Source organism: Hemiscyllium ocellatum, chromosome 16, assembly GCF_020745735.1.
Source record: "Hemiscyllium ocellatum isolate sHemOce1 chromosome 16, sHemOce1.pat.X.cur, whole genome shotgun sequence".
In the NCBI taxonomy this organism is placed as follows: domain Eukaryota; kingdom Metazoa; phylum Chordata; class Chondrichthyes; order Orectolobiformes; family Hemiscylliidae; genus Hemiscyllium; species Hemiscyllium ocellatum.
This window is the reverse complement of record NC_083416.1, coordinates 61,431,038-61,458,289: the sequence shown is the minus strand read 5'-3', so window position 1 is coordinate 61,458,289 and position 27,252 is coordinate 61,431,038. Positions and strand designations below refer to the sequence as shown.

The 27,252-nt window shown below is 39.7% G+C and overlaps 2 protein-coding genes across 6 annotated transcripts in view; one reads left to right on the top strand and one right to left on the bottom strand.

The window, feature by feature from the left end:
* Window positions 1-11,537, bottom strand: part of LOC132823447 (heat shock 70 kDa protein 4-like) — a 72,520-nt gene extending 60,983 nt beyond the window's left edge. The window contains exon 1 of the mRNA XM_060837318.1: window positions 11,193-11,537. Within this exon, the coding sequence (XP_060693301.1) occupies window positions 11,193-11,299 (107 nt within the window). The 5' untranslated portion in view covers window positions 11,300-11,537. The remainder of the gene's footprint in view (window positions 1-11,192) is intronic.
* A 119-nt stretch (window positions 11,538-11,656) lies between these two features.
* rnf14 (ring finger protein 14) overlaps window positions 11,657-27,252 on the top strand; it is a 43,658-nt gene continuing 28,062 nt past the window's right edge. The window contains exons 1-5 of one of the 5 annotated variants that reach the window (XM_060837314.1): window positions 11,657-11,896; window positions 12,789-12,858; window positions 20,112-20,165; window positions 20,248-20,409; window positions 20,521-20,669. In XM_060837314.1, the coding sequence (XP_060693297.1) occupies window positions 20,256-20,409; window positions 20,521-20,669 (303 nt within the window). In that variant the 5' untranslated portion in view covers window positions 11,657-11,896; window positions 12,789-12,858; window positions 20,112-20,165; window positions 20,248-20,255. The remainder of the gene's footprint in view (window positions 11,897-12,788; window positions 12,859-20,111; window positions 20,166-20,247; window positions 20,410-20,520; window positions 20,670-27,252) is intronic. The other 4 variants (XM_060837315.1, XM_060837313.1, XM_060837316.1 and 1 more) reach the window with 4 other exon arrangements.

The following is a 27,252-nucleotide window of genomic DNA, read 5'->3' as shown; positions in this document are numbered from 1 at the left end:
ATTCAAAGTAAAAACTGTATGCTTGATTTGTAAAACCATAAGTAGTCTCTAGGACCTGATCTAGTGTATCCCAGGAGATTAATGGAAGAAATTGCAAAGCCCCTAGCACAAATATCTGTACCACAGATAGCCACAGGTGAAGATGCCAGATGACCTGAGGGTGACTAATGTTGTACCTTTATTTAGATAGGCGGTAAGCCTGGGAACAATAAACCGACGAATCTGAAATCATTGGTGGGTAGATTGTTGGAAGCGATTCCGAAAGATACGATTTACAGGCTTTTAGAGGAGCAAGGAATGATTAGGTATAGTCAGCATTGTTTTGCGAGAGAAAAATGTTGTATCTCAAACCTGATTTGAGTTTGTTGAGGAATTAACCAAAACGATAGAGGAAGGCAAAGCGGTAGACATTGTTTACTGACTTTATTAAAAGCCTTTGGCAAGGTTCCGCATAGCAGACTAATTAGTCACATTATATCATATAGGATTCAGGGTGAGCTTGCCAAACGAATAGAAAATTGGCTTGATGGCAAGAAACTGAGGGTGGAGGAGGAGAGTTGTTTTTCAGACTGGAGGCCTGTGACCAGCGGTGTTCCCCAGGGGTCAGTACTGGATCCACGTTTGTCTGTCATTTACATAAATGATTTGGACGAGAATGTCAGAAGCAAGATTAGTAAATTTGCAGATAACACCAAAATTAGTGGTATCATGGACAGTGAAGAAGGTTATCTAAGATTATAAAGAGAGACCTTGATCAATTGGTTGGAGTTTAAATTTGGATTAATGAGAGGTATTGCATTTTGGTAATACAAGAAAAAGGACAGGAATTATAGAATAACAGGGCCCTGGTATTGTTGTAGAACAGAGGTTCGGGTAAATAGTTCTTTTATATTTGTGTCACAGGTAGACAGAATGGTTAAGAAGCTGTTTACCACTCTTGCCGTTATTGTTCAAACCTTCTAGTATAGGAGTTGGGATGTCATGTTGAGGTAGTCAAATTGGTGAGTCCTCTTCTGGATTAATGCATGCAGTTCAGGTTGCCCTATCACAAAAGGATATTAAGCTGGAGAGGATTCAGAAAAGATTTACCAGATATTGCCAGGAATAGAGGGCTCAGGTTACAGAAATGGGCTGGGACTTAGCGTAGCAGGTTCAGAGATGACTTTGTAGAGGTTTATAAAATCCGAGGTCATAGATAAGTTGAGAACAAGGTCTTTTGCCTTGGGTGAGAGCGCTCAAAACCATGGGGCGTATTTTTAATGCGAAAGGAGAAAGATTAAAAAAAAAAATTAGGGACAATTTATTTCAAAAAGCAGTGAATGGTTGGTCTGTGGAATGACATGAGGGGAAGTAGTGGATGCAGGCATAATTGCAACATAAGAGACATTTGGATAATTATATGAAGAGAGAAGGTTGGGAGGGATATGGGCAAAATACAGGCAGGTGGGTCTAGTTTAGTTTGGGAACATGGTTAGCATGGACTTGTTGGACAGACGGGTTTGACTGACTCAAATTCTACCATTTGCACCCAGGTTCCCCAGAACATTAACAGGGTTTCACGATTAATAGTTTTAAGGTAATACCAGAAGGCTATTCATTGCCTTCCCTGTTGACTATTTCCATAATTTTCTCTTTGTTTCAGATTTCCATCATCCACAATATGTTCCTTTTGTACTATTGATGCCATTGTCTATTATACCATTTCAGATTTTTTTAAAATTGAGATCCCCCAATAAAACTGTAGCATTACAAGCATTTCTCCTCAAGGGAACAGAAATTCACAATTAAAATATATCAACTTAAGAGTTCAATAGGGCCTAATCAACACAGCGTAATAAGGGCTAAAATTAGACATACACCCTTCAAAGATTACGCACAATTCCATTGAAAAGATCTGCTCCTTACCACTGCCAAAGTAGTTTGATTAACAAGCCATACTACAACCAAAGGCCTTCCCTCATCTCAGATTCAGTTTTTTTTCAATCAACTTCAAACAAACCTGGTCTGCACCTTCAAGTCTTACAGAATTTAGATACATGGCAGCACCATACACTAAGTGAAGGTGCAGCTCTTAATAGGAGAAGCAAATTTTCTGATATAAACTGGGATACAAATGGCATAAATGGCAGTGGAAACAAGGTTATTTTTTGAAGTGCGCTCAGAGACTTCATATTGTTATTTTAGCTCTTCAAGGAAAGAGGCATTGCTGGATCTGTTTTAGGGAATGACATGGGTCCATCAGATCATGTCAGTTAGCAAACATTTAGGAAACAGCAAGCACAGGTTTAGCTACGAAGACAGGATAAACCCAGAGTAAAACAGGTTAGTAGCCAATTTTAATGAGGTGAGAATGGATTTGCAAGATAAAAATGGCTGAACAAAAAAAAAGTGAAACCTGTGACAATGATGTAATTATAGCACTTTCTCTGATCGGAGATGAAATGAAGGCTTCTAGGCAACTTAAATGGTTGGAATTAACCTGCTAGGAGAAAGTGAAGACTGCAGATGCTGGAGATCAGAGCTGAAAAATGTGTTGCTGGAAAAGCACAGCAGGTCAGGCAGCAACCAAGGAGTAGGAGAATCGACATTTTGGGCATGAGCCCTTCTTCAGGAATAAGGAAGTTGTGCCAAGCAAGCTAAGATAGGAATTAATCAGCTTCGAGTAGAAAAATGGGAACCTCGATTATCCGAAGGACATGGGTGGGGAGTATTTAGTTTGGTTAATCGAATGCCGGATAATAGTTTAGCCAAGCATCGGGACCTTGCGATCTTGCTGGGTAACCGAGGTTCTTTATATCAATTTTCCCTCTGTTTACCGTACGTCATGATCAAAACCACCAAAAGTGACCTCAACACTCAATGCAGCAAGCGCATAGAATAGAGTGCGAGTTCTACACCAAAGGGTTTCCATGCTGTACATCTTTATGATATGACCAATAGAAAGTGACCTTGATGGACCATGCACTTGTGAAACAAAGCAAAGGACTCTGTTTCACAAACCATTCTTAAATTTGGTTCTATTTTAATTAAGTGGCAAAATCAAAGCAAAGCATTCAGTGGAATCCTGCAGTCCCAAACAGCCAACAGCACAGCACATCCACCCAGCAGGTAGAGTGACAGCAACGAGGCATGGACACGTGGTGGAATGTTTAGTTGCAAGCAGGTGTTTTCAACAGGGTACTCCATTTGTGCTCAGATCATGCTGAAATTTCAGGCACTGTCCGAAAACAGATTGAGCGCACAAAAGAGGCAAGTTACAATATTTTTCAAGGGTGGAATCTCGCACATGAAAAGTTGAATATCTATTCAACACTGCAAATTATATAATAGAAACTTAAGTAGATAGAGGGAATAGCTAGATTTTTTAAAGATTAGATTAGATTCCCTACAGTGTGGAAACAGGCCATTCTGCCCAACAAATCCACACCGACCCTCCGAAGAGTAACCCACGCAAACCCATTTTCCTCTGACTAATGCACCTAATACCACGGGCAATTTAGCATGGCCAATTCACCTGACCTGCACATTTTTGGACTATGGGAGGAAACCGGAGCACCCAGAGGAAACCCAGACAGACAGGGAGAATGGCAACTGTGTGGAGTTTGCACAGAGGCTGGAATTGAACCTGGGTCCCTGGTGCTATGAGGCAGCAATGCTAACCACTAAGCCAGGTAAAATATCAATCTAATACATGATAAACTTTAGGAGTGAGGGGAAGGTAACAAGGGATATTATTTGAAAGAAATGCCACAGCAGAGATACTTAGGTTCACAAATGTTCACAAATTGTTGAAGGTTGCAGAGCAAATTGTTAAAAATGATTAAACAGTCATATGCGGTCTTAAGCTTTATAAATAGAGGCATACAATAATAAAAGCAAAGTCATAGCAATGAACCTGTGTTGAAAAAACTGGTCTCAAATGGAGTATTGCGCTCAATTCTGGGAACTACACTTTAGGAAAAATGTGAAGATTTAGATGAGTACACGAATGAGGGATTTCAATTATGTGGACAATTTAGAGAAAACAGAAACAGGACAAATTCAGCAGGTCTGAAAGCATCTGAAGAGGGATGAACTGAAAGGTCACAGGACTAGAAACATTAACTTGGTTCTGTCTCCATAGATGCTGCCAAACCTGCTGAGTTTTTCCAACAATTTCTGTTTTTGTTTCAGGAGGTCCAGCACCTCCATTTCTTAGTTTTATTTTAGATCAGACTGTTCTTCTGCTTGGAAAGAAAAAGTTCATGAAAGATACGTCCGAGACATGCAAAATCATGAGGTGCCCCAGATACTATTTCTCGTCATCTGCTACCCCCATTTGTGGTTGAAAACAAAAGATTCTGATCTAAGGTGAATGGCAAGAGAGCAAATATGTATCATCAAGTGATGAAGTTCTGTAAAACATTGCATGAGAGTGTGTTGTGGAGGCAGATTCAATTATAGTTTCAAAGGGAAATTGTTGAGCTTATGATGTGAAGCAATTTACAGGCTAAGGAAAAGGATGGTATGGGTACATCACATAAACAGAGTGACACCCACTACTGAACCCTCTCCAATAATATTCTTCCTATAACTGGGCAACTAGAACTGAATAGTTTTCCTAAAGAGGTCTCATTAATGTCCTATACAACCTCAACATGACTTCCCAACTCCTATACTCAACGGGCTGAGCAATGAAGGCAAGTGTGCCAAACTCCTTTTGTACCACCCTGTCTACGTGTGACACAAACTGCAAAGAATTATGTACCAGAATCCCTGGGTCCCTCTGTTCTCCAGGACTACCCAAGGGCCTACCATTAATCATAGGAGCCCTTCTTTTTGCATCTCTATGAAAGATGATCCAGCCAATCAGCACCCTCTTCTTGGGCTACATAAAATGGTGCATCTCTAATGAGCTCAAGATGAAAAGCTTCAACTTTTGGTCTCCTTTTAGCAATGTTTAAATTCTTCACTACTAAGCATTTATTTATATACTATTTTCTGTAAATATATATAAAGCAGATATAATTGTACTGCAGCTTTTGACCAAACTTGGACAATCCCAACCATCAGAAAACATTGAAAATTCTCACTCAAATTTCTTTATACCATAACCCAACTTAAAATGGTCTTTTCTCAGAATTTTCTTCATCAGGTGAAGCTATAAAGCACAAATCCAAATGTGTTCACATGGTACATTCACCTCAACTTAATTGGTACAGCAGAATGTTAAAGATTCTGAAATAAGAAAAATAAAACACATTGGAAATGTACAAGCTCAAGTTGGTATCACAGGACAGTATGTCCAGTAACATAACAAAAACAAACTTTATCAATTAGATTTTTGCCACGAATAAATACAATTCATAATGCTTTGAAGGAAATAATGTTTGCCTAATAAATTCAATTAATACTGTGAAAGTTTGGAACAATCGTGCAATTAGTTTGTTGACTGAATTTTGTCATTAACACCATTAGTCACAAGATTAAAAAAGAACTAGGAGCTATCACAAAGATGAGTCACACACAAACCACTAATAAGGATACCCTTGGAAAACTGTTGTAGATGCCCTTGTGACATTTGAGTGCAGTATTTTGTTACAAGCGTTGCAATGGCAGACTGGAACAGGTGAAACCACATCTTTTAGGATCATCCAAATGGCACATTTAACTGGACATCTTTGCTGTGATTTAAAGAAATTTGCCTTGTTTTGACATGAAAATAAACAAATTATTGTTTTCAATCTCTAAAAGCAAGCACAAAGAAAAGTTCCAATAAAAATAACAAAGTGATGCGTACTCATTTACTCAGCTACCTGGAAATCAGTAGTTTTTGAAGTACAGAAAAGGCTTTAGGGCCCATACTGCCCACACCAGTCGAAGGTCCACACGCTCTAATCATGATTTCCCAGCACTTGGCCCTTGGGACTGTGCATCATGGCATTAAGCATTCATCTAAATAGTTCCTAAAATGTCTTCACAGTTCCCCTCTTTACCACCCAAAACCATCTGGGTGAAAACATTTGCCCTCAATCCCCTCAAAACCTCCAGTTCACCTCCTTAAAACTGCGTCACGTGATTACTGAGCCCTTTAGCAAGGGGAAATATTTCTCCCTATCTATCTTCAAAACGATTTTTACACCTCAGTTAGAACATCTGCTCAACTTTTTTTGCTTGATGGAAAACAATCCTTGCCCGTGGTGTGTCTCCACAGCTGATTCACTTCAGTCCAGGCAATATCCTGGCGAATCAGTTTTACAGTCAGAGCCTTAGAACATGGAAACAGACCCCTTCGGTTCAACTCGTCCACGCCGACCCAATATAATAAATGAATCTAGTCTCACCTGACATCATTTCACTCAAATCCCACTAAACCCTTCTTACTCATACTCCCATGTTGCAATCATAGCGGCCTCCACCACTTTGTCTGGCAGCTCATTCCATACATGCACCAGCCTCTGCGTGAAAAATTGCCACTTAAGTCCCTTTTAAACTTTTCCCTCTCATTTTAAACTTATGCCTTCTTGCTGCACCCTTCAGTGCAATCACATCCTTCCTATTGTGTGGCAATCGGAATTGCACACAGTTTTTCATTATAACAGCTCTTATCTTCAATATCTTAACTAATAAGTATCCCATAAACCTTCTTAACCACCTTTTCTATCTGTTCTGTTGCCATTAAGACATGCACATCAAGACCCTTGACGTTCTATACTTCTTCGGATCCTATTCATACTCATTTGCCTTGTTAGTCCCCACCAAACTGCATCATCTCACTTTTCAGCATGAAATTCCTTTTTCCACCAACTAGCTTAACACTTTCCCTCTTGATCATTAACGTACACAAACAAGAGATCAAGAATCAAACCCGATGGTATTCGCTTGACAGACCTGGTCACAAAAACGCCACTTGACTGTCACCCAGAAAACTCTTCAAAATTTCACATGATCAATTCATGACAAGGAGGAGCAAATCAGTAATGAATGTCACACAAGTTGTCAAATAACGTGGGCAACTGTAAAATTGTTTTGGCAGATACACTCTGTCAAGGTCCTATTTTGACCTAGACTGTCTATAAGGCAGCAGGTGGGTCAGTGGTTAGCACTGCTACCTCACAGTACTAGAGTCCCAGGTTCGATTCTAGCCTCAGATGACTGTCTGTGTGGAGTTTGTACATTCCCCCAGTGTCTGCATGGGTTTCTTCTGGGTGCTCAGGTTTCCTCCCACAAACCAAAGGTGCACTGGTCGGAGGGAGATGGGTCTGGGTGGGTTGCTCTTCGGAGGGTCGGTGTGGACGTGTTGGGCCGTAGGGCCTGTTTCCACACTGCAGAGAATCTAATCTAATCTCCATGGGAAATTCATGGCACAGAAAGAAGCCAAATTGTTGCGTCACCATGGGTTGAAAGTTAAAAAGCAAGCCACTCGTTTTAATTCCATCTTCCAACATCTGTTCCACAATCTCGCAGGTTAAAGTACTCCAGGTACAGATGTAGCTTCTTTCAGCGATGTCAGAGTTCCTGCCCCTACCAAAAAAAGGGAATTCCAGATATCCTCCAGTCTAACAGTGATAAAGTTTTTAGATCCTTTTGTTCCTTCCACCTGAAATACCTGGTCCACGACAACTGAGCTCTCCATCAGGAAAAGGTCTTTCCTGACTTCTCAATTCAGACCCTTCAATAAAGGCACCCTCACCCTCCATTTTAAAAAGGAGGATAACTATCTAATCTTTCTTCATTGTTGTAACTTTCGAGCTCTGGCAAGATGCTTTTAGATCTCCACTGAACTCTCTCCAGGGCAATTCAGTCTTTCCTCAATTGCAGAACTGTAGATTCTAGCGGTAGCCTAACCAATTTCTTGGGTTCCAATATTTCACCCCTTCCTTTGAATTCAATGCCTCATCCAACAAAAGAAAGCATTCTGTAGGCCTTCTTTACCATCTAATCTTCCTATCCTGCGATCTTCAAATGACCTTCTGATATGCATCTCAATGCATTACCTCCTTTTTTTCCTGATTGAATTCTTTGTCACTTTTCTGACCACTCAAGCAGACCACATATTATTCTGGGATCGACAGAAATTCTCTTGGTCATCAGTCCGAAGATCTCATTTTGTGTCACCAAATTTCCCAATCACGCTTTGCACAGTTAAGTTCAAATCACTAACTTAAAACAGGTGTGCAACACTAACCCCTGTGGAACATCATAAGAAACTACTTTCTACGTGCAAAAAAAAATGCGTCGATCATTGCTAATTTTGGATTCAACTCACTAAACTCCCCCATATGCCAATGGCTTTTACTTTATTAGCCAGTCTGCCCCAAGAGAACTTTAAAATGCCTTATAAAATTCATGTATATTATCAATTGACCACCCTAATCAATCTTCCTTTCACTGCTGATGGATATTCTCAAACTCACTGTTGATCAGTTTATGTAGAACGCAGTAGATAGTAACAGAAATCCTTCAGAGTTGCATTTTAATATGAATCCATATTATACAGCTTCTGATGAGCTGCTTTATGAAAAACAGTTCAGTTCTCCTGTCATCCACACACACATTTGTGACTTCTGCAACTGTCACAAATTGCAATTTAAAAGCCTTATTCTTTTAGGAATCAAAATCTCCACGATTTCTCTTTCAAACAGCGCACAGGTGATTCCCTGAAAAGAAAATTATGGGAACTAGACAATCACCTGCATGACCCAATGTTTCTGCACACACAATATCTACATTACCTGATGGAATATAGTTGGTGCTGTTCACAAAAACCATTAAGTGTCTGGAAAGCAACTGTAGTATCACCAATAATGGCTTGGGTCTTTGGGAAGTCAGGAGATTCAAGCCCTCTTGTCAATTTTCTTTGATGCTGTCAGATAAACCCACTTGTATATCTAAACTGGAAACAATTATGTCCCCTGTGATAACATTGGTAAAGTTGGAGATGTGGATTTGTAGCATTATGCTGTCCTTCATTGCTTTACCTATTATGGAGATGGTTAACTGTGAATCAAAGTTCCAGATGACAATCCATCAATATTTTACAGATGAAGCAGTCAACTAGCTGGAACTTCCTCGATTTGTTGACATAACCATATGGGTTAACAGCAGGTGCAATCCGTCATCAACTGATGCAATTTAACTCAATAGAATCTGTTCTATTATCCTCTTCAAAAGAGGAATGGGAAATCCAAACAAATCTGCACTCATTTTGACTGCAAACCAAATCCATTTCAAAATAACTATAGATCAAGGTTTCATGGCCATCCACCAAGCATCCTTTTTCCCCAAAAATATTGATAAGCTGATTTTGGATGGTTTTCCAGTTGCATGGAGTAAACTGATTCACGATTTTGTGTCATTGATCTCCATCCACTTAACTTGCTATGATACATGATCATTTGTTTGAAGTGAAAGCATTTATAAATGCATGTTATTAACACTATTGGATAGAATACTAATGCAGTTTTCAAAAGAATACGTTGGGAGAAAAATATATATTTTCAGCAGCAATTGTGTCAGTTACCAGAGGTCTCAGAATTATAAAGACACCCTTCTTGCCTTCTACTAACTGTCCTGTTCTTCCCCACACAAAATTAAGAGCTGAAACGCACATAAAAGTAAAATCAGATTTCTCTAAATACTTCAGATTCTTTGAAAGGACTAATTTATAGGTTATGGTGAAAGGGAGATGTCAACTGAATTGGCTCTGAAATAGTTGACAAGATGCTGTCTTAGAACAGAGAAAAACCAGCAATTAGCAGTTAGTGCAATTCAAGAAAATTCAAGTTCTTGAAATGACCAAAGAAGCAAATTAAATTAAAAATTAATTTGACTGAAGAAAATCTAGATCTTTAAACATAAGCAATGTGTTTCAGGTAAATGCAAGTAAATTATGTAATTTAAAATTGACTGAGCAATATTCATACAATAAAACCATTTCAGCGACAAAGATCAAATAAAGTTGAATATTGATTTCAAATGCCAATTAACAAACTGCAGCTTACTGCCATCCAGTTTGCTGGTCAGAAGCTGGTCAGTTCAATTTTCTCTGAAGCAGCTTGAAAAATATTAAACGGTATACTGGAAATAACACAGTTTTAATTTTTAAAAGAAATGCACGTCACAACTTACTTAGATAATTGTGGGCTGTTTAGCCGGCAGCAAAGAAAAAGGAAAACAAACTAGGGAGAGAAAGATGACACTTTGGAAGCTAAATACTGTGGATGCTGGAAGTTTGATTTTTTTTAAATTCCAAAAATTAAAAATCAATCAATATTTATGGATAAGGTCAGAAGTCACATGCAATCAGGTTTAATCTAACAGGTTTATTTGAAATCACAAGTTTTCAAAGCGCTGCTCCTTTGTCAGGTTGTCCAACACCAGTACCTCCATAGTATTGACGGACAAATTCACATTTAGTTCCGAAGAGGGATCACATCAATGACTGAAATAAATTATTCCAATGTAGGATTTGCTCGCTATTGTAAGTAGTGATCAATGTAATGTTACATTACCTTCTCAGCAGACACACACTTTGTAGTTATATGTGACAATCTACTGTCAATAGGGAATTGACAGCAAATATAGTGTAAATATTACTTATTAAAGTAAAGATGTTTGAGAAGTAGCTATTTCTGTAAACACGGGAAAACTAAAATAGATTTGGAGCAAATACTTCTCTTTTCCCCCTTAAAAAATATTTCGCATATTTTCAATGCAGGTGATAGGCACTGACAATCCAAAAACAGTAGACACAAATTTGCAATGGTTCTAAAGCAACAAAATACCCGTTGAAATAAAAAACCCAAAAATTATTAGAGAAACTCAGCAGGTATAGAAGCATCTGTGGAAAGGAAAACAAGTTAACTCATTGCCCAGTCCAACAAGAGCTCTTCGGAGATCAATGTCTGCTGAATTAAAATACAACCCGCACATGTGTGGCAAAAGAAGCCCGAATACCTCAAAATGTTTTGAGGAGGGGGGAAAAGGAAAAATATTGGTGCCAGTGCCCAGCAAGAGAAATTGGAAAGAAAATTCTAGAAGACGAAGTGCATGGGGCAGTGAGTAAGATGTCAGTCAGCACCTCCTCCCCGGCCGGCCACGCGCTTGTCTGAGCTGGGCGGGAGGGGGTTGGGCAGAGAGAAAATAGGCCTCAAACCAACCGGCGCATTCACTCGCCCCTGGGCCGCCCGCCTCGCTCGGCCGTTACTTACGGGGTGCTCCTGTCGCTATATTCGTTGGCGACCGTTTCGATGCCGCCGCCCCTCGCCACGGCCACATAACAGCTCTGGTAACCCACGTCGAAGCCGACCACAGACATCTCCAGGCCAAAGCGCAGACTGCGGATAAACTCGATCAACACTCCGAACGCTTCAGATACACTCGGCCCCCACCCCACCTCCGGTTACTTTCTCTTCTGTCCTAAACTGTGAAAGGGGAGCCGACAAGGATGCTTCTTTTCACCGTCCGTATTACTGCAACCGTTCTGGTGAATGAACAGCCGCCGCTACCTACTCCTCAACTCACTGCGATGGATTCTCGTGCAGCACCGGCCGGCTCCGATATCGCGAGAATTGGCCCTACCTTCCCCCTCCCTCCCACCCGGCGTCACACGCTGATGGCAGTGACGTCGGTCATTGTGGCGTGCTGACGTAGTTGGGCGTTCTCTTGGACGTCATGGGTTAGGGGTTGTGTGGTCTACGTCAAGTGGAGATCTGGGGAGGAAGCCTTCGCTCTTCCATATTGACACCGGCAACCGTTCTGATATTAGGCGCGACCACCTCCTCCCCGCTCCAGGGTGTATTAAATTAGTTGTATGTAAAGCTAAGTGGTCGAGCACCGAAGGGGCTGTGGTGTGTCTGAGAGGGCCGCCGGGGGATGCTGGTGGTGCGAGTTTTGGGTCAGTCGCTGGTCTCTGGTGAGTTTCCCCCTGCCGGTCTGACGTGACGGGAGGGCAAGGCTGGGCTCTGCCCGCCCTCGTGTACACCTTTTTAAGGAAATAAGTACCCCAGGTGGACCGGTAAGTATTGGGTCATGGCGCACGGAAGTTGCTATGGTGAGTCCCGGGGTGTTCTGTTTATTGATCATGGTGGGGGTGCTGCTGTGGAGGCACCGGCGAGTGTGAGGTCGCCGACTTATCAATCACATATGCGCGGCAATACGGTTACCGCTCTGGCGTTGCCGAATTAAGTTTAAGGAACCTGGATTCTCTCTCTCTTCCCCCCCCCCCCCCCAATACGATGGAGGTGGGATAGGTGGAAGGAGGTCAAGGTGAGGGTGATAGGCTGGAGTGGGGTGGGGGCGGAGAGGTCAGGAAGAGGAAACACTTTTTATTCATCCTGGGATGTAAGCATCACTGGCCAGGCCATCATCTATTCCCCATCCTGAATTGGCCTGTTGTTGTGCATGTGGTGTAGGTATATCTGTACGGTGTTGTGAGGAAGGAGATTCCAGAAGTTGACCCTGTGACAGTGATGGAGTGGCAATGTTGGGCTGAGTCAAGGTGTATGTGAATTAGTAAGTTGTTCAACTGCTGATCCTTAATATTTGTCAACCACAAAACAGAAATTGCTGAGGCACTGAAGTCTTGCAGTACCAGTGGAGAGAAAGCAGTGCCAGGGTTTGAGTCCAGGGAGCATTCGTCAGAAATAGTTTCAGATTTCCAGCGTCCACAGTTCTTGGTTTTACTTTAATATTCATCAAAATGTTTGTCATAATGTTCAGAAGCAACTTTCAATGTATTTTCAAATTAAATTTAGTGTTGTTGAAGAAGGCACGTTTTGTTGAACCTTTTCATCTTGTATTCACAGACAACTTTCAAGAATAACAATTTGAGGGAAAGCCAACATTAATAGTGTACAAGAGGGATGTGCGAGGTTGGTAAGTAGCCTATGGTAGATGTGTTCCATTGAGAATGCACCTATTGCTGATTGACAGTTAACTGCCAAGCTTGTTTAAATGTTAAACTGGGTAGTTTGGCTCTGCCCTAAAAGTGAATCAGCAAGTAGGTTTCACCTATCTTGTTGTGTTAAACAAACACGCTGTGTTCAATCAGCCTAATTTCAATAAAATGTAACAGTCAACTGTCATTCAGCATTAATGTGTGTATTCTCCACAGCAACACCTCTATCTCTTAACAAACAACTTGCCAAACAAACAACACTGTCCCTTATGTAGCATAAGTGTTAATTTCACCTTGAATGGTATTCTTATGAATTGTCCTGATGAGTGCAAGATGAAAAACTTTGCAAAGACTTTGTTTTTCAGCAATTTTCAAGTCTGTCAAGTCTCTTGGACTTGATAGGACCATATAATGGAGACCAACATAAGTGGTTGTAGAGATAGTAGAGACAATGATTTTATTCTTTTAAAAATCCCTTGATTTTGGAATAGTCCCGTCAGAATGGAATTCCACAAGAACCAATGAATTAGGTACAACAGTAGGCCAGTACTTGGAGCCTATCTTTGTTACACAAGGGTGATGGCTGATATAATTACTACCGATTCCTACCAACGTTGATAATCTTTTTGCTCCCTTATTCATCAAGACCTCTACTTAAAAAAAAAATTCAGGGACTCTACTTTCACTGCCTTTTAAGGGAGAGAATTCCAAACAGTTTGGAATCTCTTGAGGGGGATAAGAAAATCTCAAATATTTAATAAGTGAGCCTTTAGTTTTCAGTTGTGACTTGTATATCTGGACTCTTACCAAAAAAGGAAACATCTTTTCCATTTACACCCTTTAAAAAGCCTCTTGTATGTCTCTTAAATCATCTCTTACTCTTCAAAACTCTAACTTTCTTGCAGAAAGGAGGAAGACAGAAAGCAAAAAATTACAGGTCAGCTAATCTTACATCTGTCAGTGTAAATTTTTATACATTTATAAAAATTACATCTGTTGTGTTGTTGGAATTTCTGGGTGGACAATCATACTTGGTAGTGATTGCTGACCTTGAGCAATTCCAGATTTTTATTGAATTCAATCTGCATCATCTGCCATGGCAGTATTTTAACCCAGGATCCTAGAACATTACTTGGATCTCTAGATTAATAATCTAGCTATTATAACATAAGGCAATTGTTTTCTCTTACTTGAGAATGTTCAAATTTTCAGATTCCAAAAAGCAGTCAATAAAGTGACACAGTTGAAAATGTGTTGCTGGTTAAAGCACAGCAGGTCAGGCAGCATCCAAGGAATAGGAAATTCGACGTTTCGGGCATAAGCTCTTCATCAGGAATGAATGTGGAATTCCTGAATTGCTTTAACCAGCAACACGTTTTCAACTGTGATCTCCAGCATCTGCAGACCTCATTTTTTACCTAAATAAAGTGACACAACTGGTTACGACACTAGAGTGGAGTCCATAGTGTTGTTCTAGATTCATAAGGATAGAGAATAAGTTAGTTAATGAAAATTGGCATTGGGATAAATGGATAATTTTCAGCTGGTCAGATTGTAACTAATGAGACTTCATAATAATTGCTTCTGGGACATCCAACTATTTACCACGTTAGGATCTGAGCAATTGATATCTCTACTTGCTTTAAAAGGTAATGTCTTCCCAATTTGATATGGGAGAGAGAGTGAGGAAGCCAATTGATATACAGATTTCACTATAAATCCAGAAATATGATCAGATGTGTTTGTCATCTGGTCTCCTTGTGGTCTACAGGTTACTAAGGGATGGAGAGGAAGCCAAGTTGATTTTTTTTAACATTCATTCACAGGATATGGGCATCTCTCCCCTAGCTTATCTTTCTACGCTTCAGGCTCACTGCCTTTGTTCCTGATGAAGGACTTTTGCCCAAAACGTTGATTTCGCTGCTCGTTGGATGCTGCCTGAACTGCTGTGCTCTTCCAGCACCACTGATCCAGTGGCCAGTATTTCTTGCCCAGTCCTAATTGCCCCAGGGCAATTAAGAGTCAGTCATGTTGCTTTGAGCTTGGATTTAAATCTTGGCCAAACCAGGCAAGCATGGCCGTTTTAGTTCTTTTTAAGGACATTAGTTCACCAAGGTGGGTCTTCTCAACAATCAACTACGAGGTTTTCTTTGGACTATTAATTCCAGAATTTTCTTCAAATTCCATTATCTGATACAACCTGGATCCTCAGAGCGTTACCTAGGCCTCTGGATTGATAGCATTAGAGACTCACAATACGCAACAGGCCTTCCGCCCAGCATGTCTATGCCAAACAACCACATTAATCCCATTTACCTGCACTTGGTCCATAGCCTGTTAAGCCCTGGCATTTTGAGTGCTTATCAGTCGAACAATACCGTTAGGCTATTGCCTCCTTTCCCTGTTGGAATTAGCCTAGACTGCACAATAAAGAGAGAACCAACATTTTTATATCATTCATCATGCAGACCTGAGTTCATGCATTGAGAGAGGATGGAAGATTTGCTGAGCTTGAGGCTAGATGAAGGAACCACTACTATATATTGTGTACCTTCAATTTGAGACAATTCTTGATTCTAAATTAACCAGCTAGGAATGTAACAGATAAGCAACCCATTAGAAACTGAGAGCAGCTGGGAGCTGTTTGAGACTTTTGATCCCAGGGAGACCGAGAAGGAAGAAAAAATTGTTTGTTTCTATAGTTTTGTATAAGTTGTTTACTCAAGGTAATATTTTTAGTCATAGCTTTCAGTCATTTGATACAGTTAAAGTTTTTTTTAAATTTGGAAAGAATGACTCATCATTGTTTCCAATAAGTTTGAATTCCTGATTAGAAATTGTCAGTCACCATTGAGTTGGTCTCCAAATCTATAATGACTTAGATGCAGGAGCCAAATGTATTGTAGTTTGATGAAGATAGATAGGAAAGCAAGTTGTAAAGAGGATGTGGTGTGAAAAGATAAATGGACAGGTAAGTGAGTTGGCAAAATTTTGCAGATGGAAAATAATAGAGAAAATGTATGCTCATTCACTTTGGAAATAACACAAAAGGGGAATGGAGAGCTGCAACAAAATACTGCAGTACAGTGGGAACTGAGTGTCTGTACACTGAACAAAAGTATGCAGGTGCAGCAAGTAATCAGGAAGGCAAATGGTAAATTGGTGTTCACTGGAAGGTAAATGAAATTTAAAAGTGGGGGAGCCTTGAGACAGGTAGTCCAAGGATTTGATGAACAGTGTCCAGAGTAAGGTATATTATTTCATCCTCGAGATTTGAGAAAGGATGTATTTACATTGGAAGCAGTCCAGAAAACTGCTGCAGAGAAGATTCTTGAGATTGATCCTTGGGTGGAAGGAGTTGTGATAACAGCCCAGCCCATGGTTGACCTTTTTGATCTGCTGATTGAGGCCCATAAGTAGGGCGATGATATGATATCTTAATTCTTTTTATGTATGATTTCTGCTATTAATATAGGCACAGATGTGTGGCGACTTTAAAAAAAGACAAAAAATTACTATTCTATTTGTTTCCAGAATGTCAAAACATGTATGAACAGTTGATTAGAAATACCTACAAACTAGAGCAAATGAAACCTGCCGTTTAGCGCTCCATTATTCTGCACTCATCAGCAAAGTTTGGAAGGAATCATCAACGATACTCTCAGGCTGTACTTCTTTATCAATAAACTATTCACGAACACTCAGTTGGAATCCGTTAGGGATACATCGTGCCTGACCTTTACAGCATTGGTTTAAACATGAACTGAACTAATGTCTAGACTCCCCAAAGCCTGTCCATCATACAGTCATGTAGCATGGAAAGAGACCCTTTGGTCCAACTTATCCATGTCAACCAGATATCCCAATATGACCTCATCCCATTTACCAATATTTGGCCCATCCCCTCTAAACTCCAACAAGGTGCAAGTCAGATGTGTGGTGGAATACTCAACTCCACTTGCTTTGATAAATGCTGCTCCAACCACACTTGTGAAGCTTGATACAATCAAGGCCAAAACAGCTTGTTGGATTGGCACCACGTCCACAATCACTGACATTTGATCTACAGGATGCACTGCAGAAATTGCTCCCTGGATCGCGTCTTCCAAATCTATACTCGACACCATCTAGAATGATAAGGCTGTTAGGCACATATAGAAACGTGACATACAAGTTCACTCCAAACCCCACAACTTCTTGATTTGCAAATATAGCACCATTCCTTTTCTCTTGCTGGAACTCTTTCCCCAATAGAATCATGGGTATCTCTACAGCGAATGGACTGCAGCAATTCAAGAAGGCAGTTCAACATCACTGTCTCGAGGGCAATCGGAGATTGGTAATAAATACTGGCCCAGTCTGTGACGCCCAGATGGCCCGAACAAATTAAAACAAGAACTTGTTTATTTGGGCTATGTGTATAAAATACAGCAAAATTATCTTATGTTTTTTGTTACTTTCCAATTCTGCTGCTACGTATGTCAAGGTTTTCATTGGAAGTGACCGTTACTCAAAAACAATACATCGCACATCAATGTTTACTTACTTTTCATACATTTTTAAGTTTTCCAATCAGGTTGATCTAATTCTTAATGGTTCTGGAAATAGGTAAAAACAATGACTGCTGATGTTGGAAACCAGATTCTGGATCAGTGGTGCTGGAAGAGCACAGCAGTTCAGGCAGCATCCAACGAGCAGCGAAATCGACGTTTCGGGCAAAAGCCCTTCATCAGGAATAAAGGCAGTGAGCTGGAAGCATGGAGAGATAAGCTAGAGGAAGGTGGGGTGGGGAGAGAGTAGCATAGAGTACAATGGGTGAGTGGGGGAGGAGATGAAGGTGATCGAGTTTGTTTCACGACATGGTTGAAGAGCATCAAACCTACATCAGTTCCAAATTTGATATACCAACCATTTTCCTCAGTAAAAATCAAATGTAACCTTTCTCTGTATAATTGATGTTAACTGGTAGTATGCCAGTCAAAAAGTTCAGGTGTAACCTACCTGCCCTGGACATAACAAACCAATATGAACAGGTGACTAGAAATATCCGCAAAACAGGGCAATTACCGTTTCATCACTCAACACTCAATCAATGAGCAACATGTTGCCATTCTGAATGAAACTACATTGTTGCCCAGCAACCAGAAAAATATGTTATCTGAAATTTTTCTGATACTCTTCTGTCCATTTAATGCTTTTATGGTTTGTACAGGCCATATTCCTAAATAAATGTACATTTGGTTGCTACATAAAATGACACAGGTTAAACTTATTTCTAATTACACAACTAAATTAGACCCCCCCCACCCCTCCCCAATGAATTGGCTTTAACTACACACACACACACACACACACACACACACACACACACACAATATTTAAGGGAAAAGGGTAACATTACTAAAGAATGGAACATTTTCTGTCATCAGTGTCAGAATTAGGCATCAATGCCTAATCAGTAATCTGAGTGTCCCAAACTATCCACAGACTGTTATCCAAATTGCTGTTATTTATTAACTTGAGGCTTGACTGCAAACACAAGGGAAGGGGTGCAGGGATGAGACATCAAAATTGTTGACAGTCCACACTCATTCTGTTGGCTTTGCTGGTGATAAAGATCAAAAGTTAAAATCCAGGTAGTTTTTTTCCATTCACTTGCTATTGCATGATTCTCAAGGAAATGTACTACTCTTCGCTAATCATGATTGATACTAGCTCACAGAATGGCCACTGCAGTTAAAGTACTGTGTGTTTGTGAGATTTGCATAGTTCAATCAATCTATCAAATAGCTGTTACAGATAATTCATATCAGAAAACAACATAAAGCATCACCCATCAAGCCAATGAGATTTTATTTTGCTGAGCTTCTAACCTGTCAGACTTTCTAGGTAAAGTAAGTGATTGAAGCTGAGTGCAGATTGTTATTTTGCTGTCTACACACATCTGCTCGAGCCAAATTTAAGATTGTTCAATTTATTTCCTAATAGCATCCTTCAACCCTACAAAGAAACTAGATTCAAACTTATGCTATGGTAATAAGTATTTATGTTGAAACTGCTGCATAGCAATGTGCATTTCCCTTCCCATCGTACAAATTGTCAATAGATGAAACTCATTCTAATCACTTTGGTCAGATGGGATTACAAATCAATTCAATCGATAATGGGCAAAGTCAACGAATGTGTCAACTTTTACCTTTGCTGCATGAATGTTATGCTAGAAATGTTTGGAAATTGTCGTTTTTGTTTTTGTGTAAGGTGGAAGAAACCAAGAAATAGGTGTAAGTCATGCAACATTTGGAATCTACTTCACTATTCATCATGAAACAAAGAATTATGAATGATGGAGATCTGAGAACAGTTCTGAAAAGGAGTTGCCAGATTAAAATGTTAACTCTGTTTCTCTCACCATCTCATAAGGTCACCTTTTATGTTAAAATTCAACTCTACTAATTTTTACGTCCCTCAATTCCTGTGGAATGTAAAAGTCTATCATTCTCAGCCATAAACATTCTTGATAATAGGGATAGAGACTTCCAAAGATTCACAATCTCTAGATTAAGAAATTATTCCTCATCCTAATCCTAAATGGTTGATCCCTTCTTTTAAGGTTATGTATCTGTAATTCTTGATGCTCTAGCCAGGTTGTCCAATCGCTCAGTATCCAGACTGTCAAACCCTCTCAATTTAATCTACTTCAATAAGATCATTTTCAATTTTTTTCAATACTTCTCTAGAAAATTTAACATTTATTTTTCTCAAGCCTCTCCTCACAGGATAATTTCCTCATCGTAGGAATCATCTAAAGTATCTTTGCAGCACCTACAAGATATTATATCATTCTTTCGATATGGAGATTCCAACTCAGTAGAATTTCAAAAAGGCTTCTGTACTCTGTATTTCATTTCCCTTGTAACACATGGCAAGACAAATCTTCTGAATATTAGTATTTGGTAGCTTTTTGCCAGTTTTCAAAGAAAATCCAGGCTTTCTAGTTTTCTGGAATGACCTCCCATTTATCCACTTTATATTCCATTTATCACCTTCTTACCACTCATTTAGCTTGTCTATTAAAAACCTTTTTGGGGGGAGGGGCAACATACTTGATTGTGATGTCATTCCACTACAAGGGGTTTTCACTCAGACTGTTTTCCCACACTTAAATTGCTTGACTTGTTTTCTGGAAAGTTTTCTCTCAACTCTTCTACCAAAAATGTTTCTATCCTTTCAGTTAACAATTCCACATGAACTAAAAGTGAAGATGTGTTGAAAATCTGATTCTAAGGTAGCTACTTGCAACTTTTAAGAATTTATTTGGCACCAACTCTCACTTTGTTTTTAAACAAAAAAACTTGCTCAATTCTCAGGAATCTAAATGTCTGCCAGAGATAGAGAAGAGCAAGAGGACGAACTGCTAGCTCTTGCTAGTATTTATGAGGAAGATGAATTTAAAAGGGCAGAATCTACGCCAGGTGGAGAAATAAGCATATGTTTGGAGTTGCCACCAAACTTCAAAATACATGTCCAAGGTAACTAGACCTGATGACTTATGTTGTAATTGTAAGGTTTGAAATGCATGCTGGTTAGCAAATTTTAACACAAGTTCTTTCTTATAATGAGAATTACTTTTTTTGATTCAGGTGATGAAACGCAGAATAAAAAGGACCTGACTGAATATGCAGTTTCTTTTCTGCCATCTCTTGTGCTGAAGTTCGAGCTGCCCCCAGATTATCCATCGTTTTCAGCTCCTAAATATACCTTGAGCTGCAGGTGGCTTTTCAGAACTCAGGTTTGCAGTTGATTTTTCATTTTATTGAACAAAACATAAAGGGCAAGGGTTTTTGGAAGGGTACAGTTAAAATAGCAACTCAGAGTAAATTCCAACAGTGCAATGGGATGATAAAAGTGCAAAGAAATTTGATTTCACTCTTGTTTTGTCATTTTATTTACAATGAACTTTGATTTTCTAGAATACCATAGTGTAATTACAAAGTATCACTGATGTTTAATATGAATGTTACTAGCACTGAGGATGTCACCTAGACAGGGGATGAAACGTTTGCAACACACATTCCCAGCTCGGCGAACAGAACCATGAATGTTACAAAAAAAGTGTATGGCTAGTAGTCAAATCACTAATTTTCTATTGTGGCACAATTCAGCTTGATAGTCGCCCATGTTAGTAGATCCCTTTACCAATGCTCAAGTGCTCTCTTTACTGTTTGGAATGTGTGATATAAAACAGCAGTGCTTTTTAAGTAGAAATTTCTTATTTTTCAGTTTCTCCCTCCATTTTCTGAGTATAGTTACTTGATAACTAACCAACCTATGACGAGCCACATATTGAAATCTAAAAGTAGGGAGGTTTTGCTATGGTTTTATAATGTACTGGTGAGATCTACGGAATCCATTTCGTTTTTTCAATTTGTTGTGCAAGCCAGCATGGTTAAAGTTGTGATATAAGAACAAATGTTCCACCCTTTTGAAGTGACTGCTGAAGTATTTCAATCGGTCATTAAAGAGTTTAATGGTCATTGCTGTGCATTTTGCTTAGTTTGTCAGTAAGAACAAGTCCAAGAAGGTGAATCAGTTTTCCACAATGCTGCCATGGGTTGCTTCCATACAGTCAAAGCAAAGGGTGGGCTGTTGACAGTAGAGCTCTGACCAGAGCAACGAAAGTGCTAGAATTGTGCCATTATTCAGATGCTGGAGTGCAGCTTTGTGAGGACTAGGCACTTGCAATTTTGGGAGCAGGTTGATTCAACTGGAGTAGAGACCCAGTAAGTTAGGACATCTGAGCTTGAAAACTCAGTGCCGGTGCCAGTTTGATTAGGTGAAAAGGCTAAAATTGGGCTGATAATTAGGCACTTGTGAGCAGTGGAATCGTGGGAATGCAGTCTTGGGAGAAGCAAGTTAACCACCAGGATATGAATAATCATTGAAGCAGCTTTGAGGAAGTGTTGGGTACGTTTGTAAAAGAGACAAAATTTTAATGAGATTCAGTGACCACATTATTACTGTCTGGGAGGGTTGTTGAAAATCCAAGGGATCTGATTTGACCACATGTATTATTTGACATACTCTTAGGGTAAGTGAGCATAGTTTGTTAGCCTGTGTTTATTCTGGATGTTATATGAAAGTTTTATGTACATATATGGTTTCTTATTTTACTTGTCTTGCATAGAAAGTTTGTTTTAAACTGATGGGTTCTTGTGGCTTTTTTCTCTTAAATTTTGAAATCCCAGATATTTATATTTTAGATTAAAAAATTACTAATCCCTAATCTGATTGTAACACTGGCTGACTAGGTTGATTCCTTCAATGAAGAGGTTGCCTTATGAGGAAAGGTTAGGCAGTTGGGCCTGTGTACTTGAATATTTAGAAGAATGAGAGGTGATGTTATTGAAACTTGTACAATTCTGAGAGGATTGACTGAGCGGGTGCTGATAGGATTTTTGTCCTTATGAGAGACACTAAAACCAGGGAAAACAACTTGAGTAAGGTGCCTCCCATTTAAGGCAGATAGGGAGATTTTTCGTTTGAGGGTTGTTAATCTCTGACATTTCTTCCCAGAGTGTAGTGGAGGCTGAGTGAAATAAATCTTGACTTTCAAGGGTTTTGAAGGATATGGAGGTAAAGAGAAAGTAAAGAACATAATCAGATCCTGTCAAATGGCACAGTAAACTCCAGAGGCCGAACGGCCTACTCCTATTCCAAATTTCTGTTTGTGTGCGCATTAATTTGTTAAGCATGCTGAGAAATGTTCATTTTAATTGTCAAAAGATTCCCCCAATATTTTTGTTATAAAATTCTGTGAACTTTTTTATGTTCTGGAGAAATATTGGTGTTTCCTTTCTGAATATATTGCCACCATTATGATGATCGTGCTGCTTTGGTATGAATGTTTGGACCACGTGGGATTGTAAAATCAATAGATGATGTCATCTGTGTGCCTGAGAATTGATCATTGACTCATTGAAACATTCCATTTAGAACTGAGTAAAGAATTGTCTGAAGCACAGCTTGTAAAGATCTGCAAATAAATCTCTTAAAGTTAATAAGTTTAACAGTTTACATTTAACCCTCTTTAGTATTTTCATTTTTTTGTTCTGAGGCTCTGCTCTTTTTTGCTGGCAGAAGAAAGTGTTTACTTCCATCCTTGCTCCCCAGATCCCCCAGTTTGCTTTGCCATGTAAACCAAGATAGCCACTGGAGCAATTCCAAATTCCTATTGAATTAATGGTCAGCGTTAGGGTGGTGGTAGCTTTCTAAAATTGACTAAATCTTCTCTGGTTTATATAGAGAGAAATAGTCATAGAGATGTACAGCACGGAAACAGACCCTTTGGTCCATGCCAACCAGATATCCTAACCCAGTCTAGTCCCACTTGCCAGCACCTGGCCCATATCTCTTCCCAACCCTTGCTATTCATATACCTATCCAGATGCCTTTTAAGGGTTGCAATTGTACCAGCCTCCACCACTTCCTCTGGCAGCTCATTCCACACACGCACCACCCTCTTCGTGAAAAATGTTGCCCCTTAGGTCTCTCTTATATTTTTCTCTTCTGACCCTAAACCAATGCCCTCTAGTTCTGGATTCCCTGACCTCAGGGAAAAGAGTTTGTCTATTTATCCTATCCATGCCCCTCATGATTTTATAAACCTCTCTATAAGGTCACCCCTCAGCCTCTGATACTCCAGGGAAAACAGTCATAGCCTGTTCACCCTCTCCCTATAGCTCAATTCCTCCAACCCTGGCAACATCCTTGTATGGGTGGCACAGTGATTAGCACTGTTGCCTCACAGTGCCAGAGACCTGGGTTCAATTCCTGTCTCAAGCGACCTGTGTGGAGTTTGCACATTCTCTCCATGACTGCGTGGGTTTCCTCCCACAATTCAAAAATGTGCAGGTTAGGTGGATTGGCCATGCTAAATTGCCCATAGTGTTAGGTGAAGGGGTAAATGTAGGGGAATGGGTCTGGGTGGGTTGCACTTCAGCGGGTCGGTGTGGACTTGGCCTGAAGGGCCTGTTTCCACACTGTAAGTAGTCTAATCTAAAAAAAAATCTTTTCTGAACCCTTTCAAGTTCCATAACATTCTTCCGATAGGAAGGAGACCAGAATTGCACACCATATTCCCAAAAGTGGCCTAACTAATGTCCGTACAGCTGCATCATTCTCTGCTCCTATTTTTCTTTAATCTTTGAACATTAGTTTGAGTAGAAAAAGACACGAGTAATTATTTTTACTCTCCTACCTCTGTGAGTACGAAGTAGACTGCAGAAAAACTAGTTTTAGCCTTCTATGTTAAGATTGGACATGAGAGAGTCATAAACAATGGAATTGTGGCTAAATAGGAGTCATTAGCTTTGGGAGGGGGTGAAAGGAGAAAATTTCAGAAACAGAAGGCAAGCAAAACCTTTATATCAGAGGTTTTAAAATAATAGCTAGTGCTGTAAATCATAAATTTCTTGCACGAAGGTGAAATGTAGAGATTCTTAAATTCTAAAATATGCATTTTTAAAGTTCTGAGGAAGAGTAGAAGGCAGTATTTCTGTCAGAATACCACTTAGCATGTTTTCAGTTGAAGAGGGATGATTTGATCGTAATGTTTAAAGTTATGCCTGAATAGAACAGAGCAGATGAGGAAAAGTATTTCCAGGAGGTTAGAATGAGAGTCATAGAATAGAATGTTCCAGTACAGAAGGAAGTTATTGACCACATCTAGCATGTTCTCAATATTTGAAAAAGTTGTCCAGAATAGCAGTCCCACAAAGCTTCTGATCAGCTTTCCACAGGTAATGTCTGATTGTCTTTTGTTGGTTCCTCTTGAATCCGACTCTCCACCCTTACAGGTATGATCAGCAGGATCAACTTCACCTTTTTAAACATGATTTATGACCAAGCAGGAGAGACTTTCACCCACAGTATTTTTAAAGTTAGTGAATGCAGTTTGAGGGTTTGTAACTTGTATGATAGTGGGATGTCTTTTGAGACCTGAAGTGCTACCCATTGAAAGATAAACAGCCCATTTCCATGTTGAAGTTTGTGTAATCCCCAAACAGATCTAATGATGAGTGAAAGCATTCTGAATAAAAATTGTTGGAAATCACAGCAGGTCAGGCAGCATCTGTGGAGAGTGAGCAAGCTAATGTTTCGAATTTAGATTACTCTTGAAACGTTAATTTGCCCCCTCTTCACGGATGCTGCCTAACCCATTTGTGATTTTAGGCATTTTTTTTTATTCAGTATGATTCTAGCTTCTGCAGTAATTTCTCCCTGAAAGTAAGCTCTTGTGAATTCACCAAAATCTATACTTGAGTGTAACTTAATAGTAGAGTGCAGGAGTTAAGCACTTCAAGAATTAAATGGAGTAAGGGAAAGAGGTGTCTGTTTGTTTTAGCTAAAATTTATTAACCTTGAGGAATTGACTCTTGCTGGTTGACTCTTACTGGAGAAGCTGGTTAATTGGTGAGTGGTTGGTCAATGATTAAAGTATATTTTATCTCTCAGGCTTCATATATTAGAACAGTAAGGTAAATGAATGAATAAAAAAGGGTGTATATAATTGTGCTGAATAAAGTAAATATATTGTTCCTTAGCACCAAACAGATGGTCAAGTGGTATTACTGCTAATCTATTAATCCAGAGACCCAGGCTAATGTTTTGGGGATCCACGTTCAAATTCTACCATGGCAAATGATGAAATTTGAATTCGGTAAAAATTTAGAATTAAGAGTCCAATGATGACCACAAAACCAATTTTTGAAAAACCCTTCTGGTTCACTAATATCCATTAGGGAAGAAAATTGCAATCCTTACCTAGTCTGGCCTATAAATAACTCCAGTCTCAAGACAATGTGGTCGATTCTTAGCTGCCTTGTGGGCAAAGACACCCACTGCATGAATGGTCTTTTTTTAAAAGAAAAACAAAACATATCATAGTGAGATAGATGATGTATCACATCCGCAGCATTTGGAAGTTCTTGGATACTAGTTTGGTCCAGAGCAAAGCTGTCTCTGGCAGATGTTTGAATTTCCAGCAAGTTTGGCTCAATTATAGAGTCATTGAGTCATAAAGGAAGCAGACCCTTCAGTCCAATTCAGATGCTGACCAAGCTTCCCAAACTAAACTAGTCCCATTTGTCTCCATTTAGCCCATATCCCTCTAAACCATTTCTGTTCATGTAGTTGTCAAAATATCTTTTAGATGTTGTAAATCTACCAGCATCTACCACTTCCTTAGGCAGCTTATTCTACACACGAACCACCCTCTGTGTGAAAAATTTGCCCATCAGATACCTTTTTTAAACTTTCTCCTCTCACCTTAAAAATATGCCGCTTAGTTTTGAACTCACCGACCCTCCGAAAAAGACATTTACTATTCACCTTGTCTATGCCCCTCGTGATTTTATAAACCTCTATAAGGTCACCTCTATAAGGTCACCCCTCAACCTCCTACACTCAAGTGAAAAAAATCCCAACCTATCCAGTCTTGCCTTATAGCTCAAATCCTTCAGTACCAGCAACATCCTCGAGTAAATCTTGTCTGAACCCTCTCCAATTTAATTATATCCTTCCTAAAACAGGGTGACTAGAACTGTGCACAGTACTCCAGAAGAGGCATCGCCAATATCCTGAACAGCCTCAACATGATGTCCCAACTCTAAACTCTGAGCAATGAAGGGAAGTTTGCTAAATGTCATCTTAACCACCCTAGCTACCTGTGATGCAACCTTCAAAGAGCTATGTACCTGAACCCCTAGGTGTTTCCATTTAACAACACTACTCTGGGCTGTACAATTAACTCTTTAAGTCCTGTCCTTGTTGGTTTAACAAAATGCGATACCTTGTACTTATCCAAATTAAACTCCCATCTGCCACTTCTCAGCCCATTGACCTTTTTGGTCAAGATTTCTGTGTAATCTTGGATGACATTCTTTACTTTGCACTATACTATCAATTTTGGTAAATTTTCTGCAAACTTACTGGCCATGCCTCCTAAATTCTCATCCAATTCATTTATATAAACGGCGAACAAAACAAAACCCAGTACAAATCCCTGTGGAACCCCACTGGTCACAGGCCTCTGGTCCAAAAAACAACCCACTACCACCACCCTCTGTCTCCTACTGTCAAGCCAATTTTGTGTCCAATTGGTAAGCTGTCCCTGAATCCATTGTGATCTAACTTGACTGATTTGTCTACATGAGGAACCATGTCAAAAGCTTTGCTAAAGTCCTTGTAGGCAACACCTACCGCTGTACTATCATCAATCCTCAAAAAAACTTAATCAAGTTTGTGAGATATGATTTCCCAGCACAAAGCCATGCTGACTATCCCTAATCATTCCTTGCCTGAGGATAGACAAT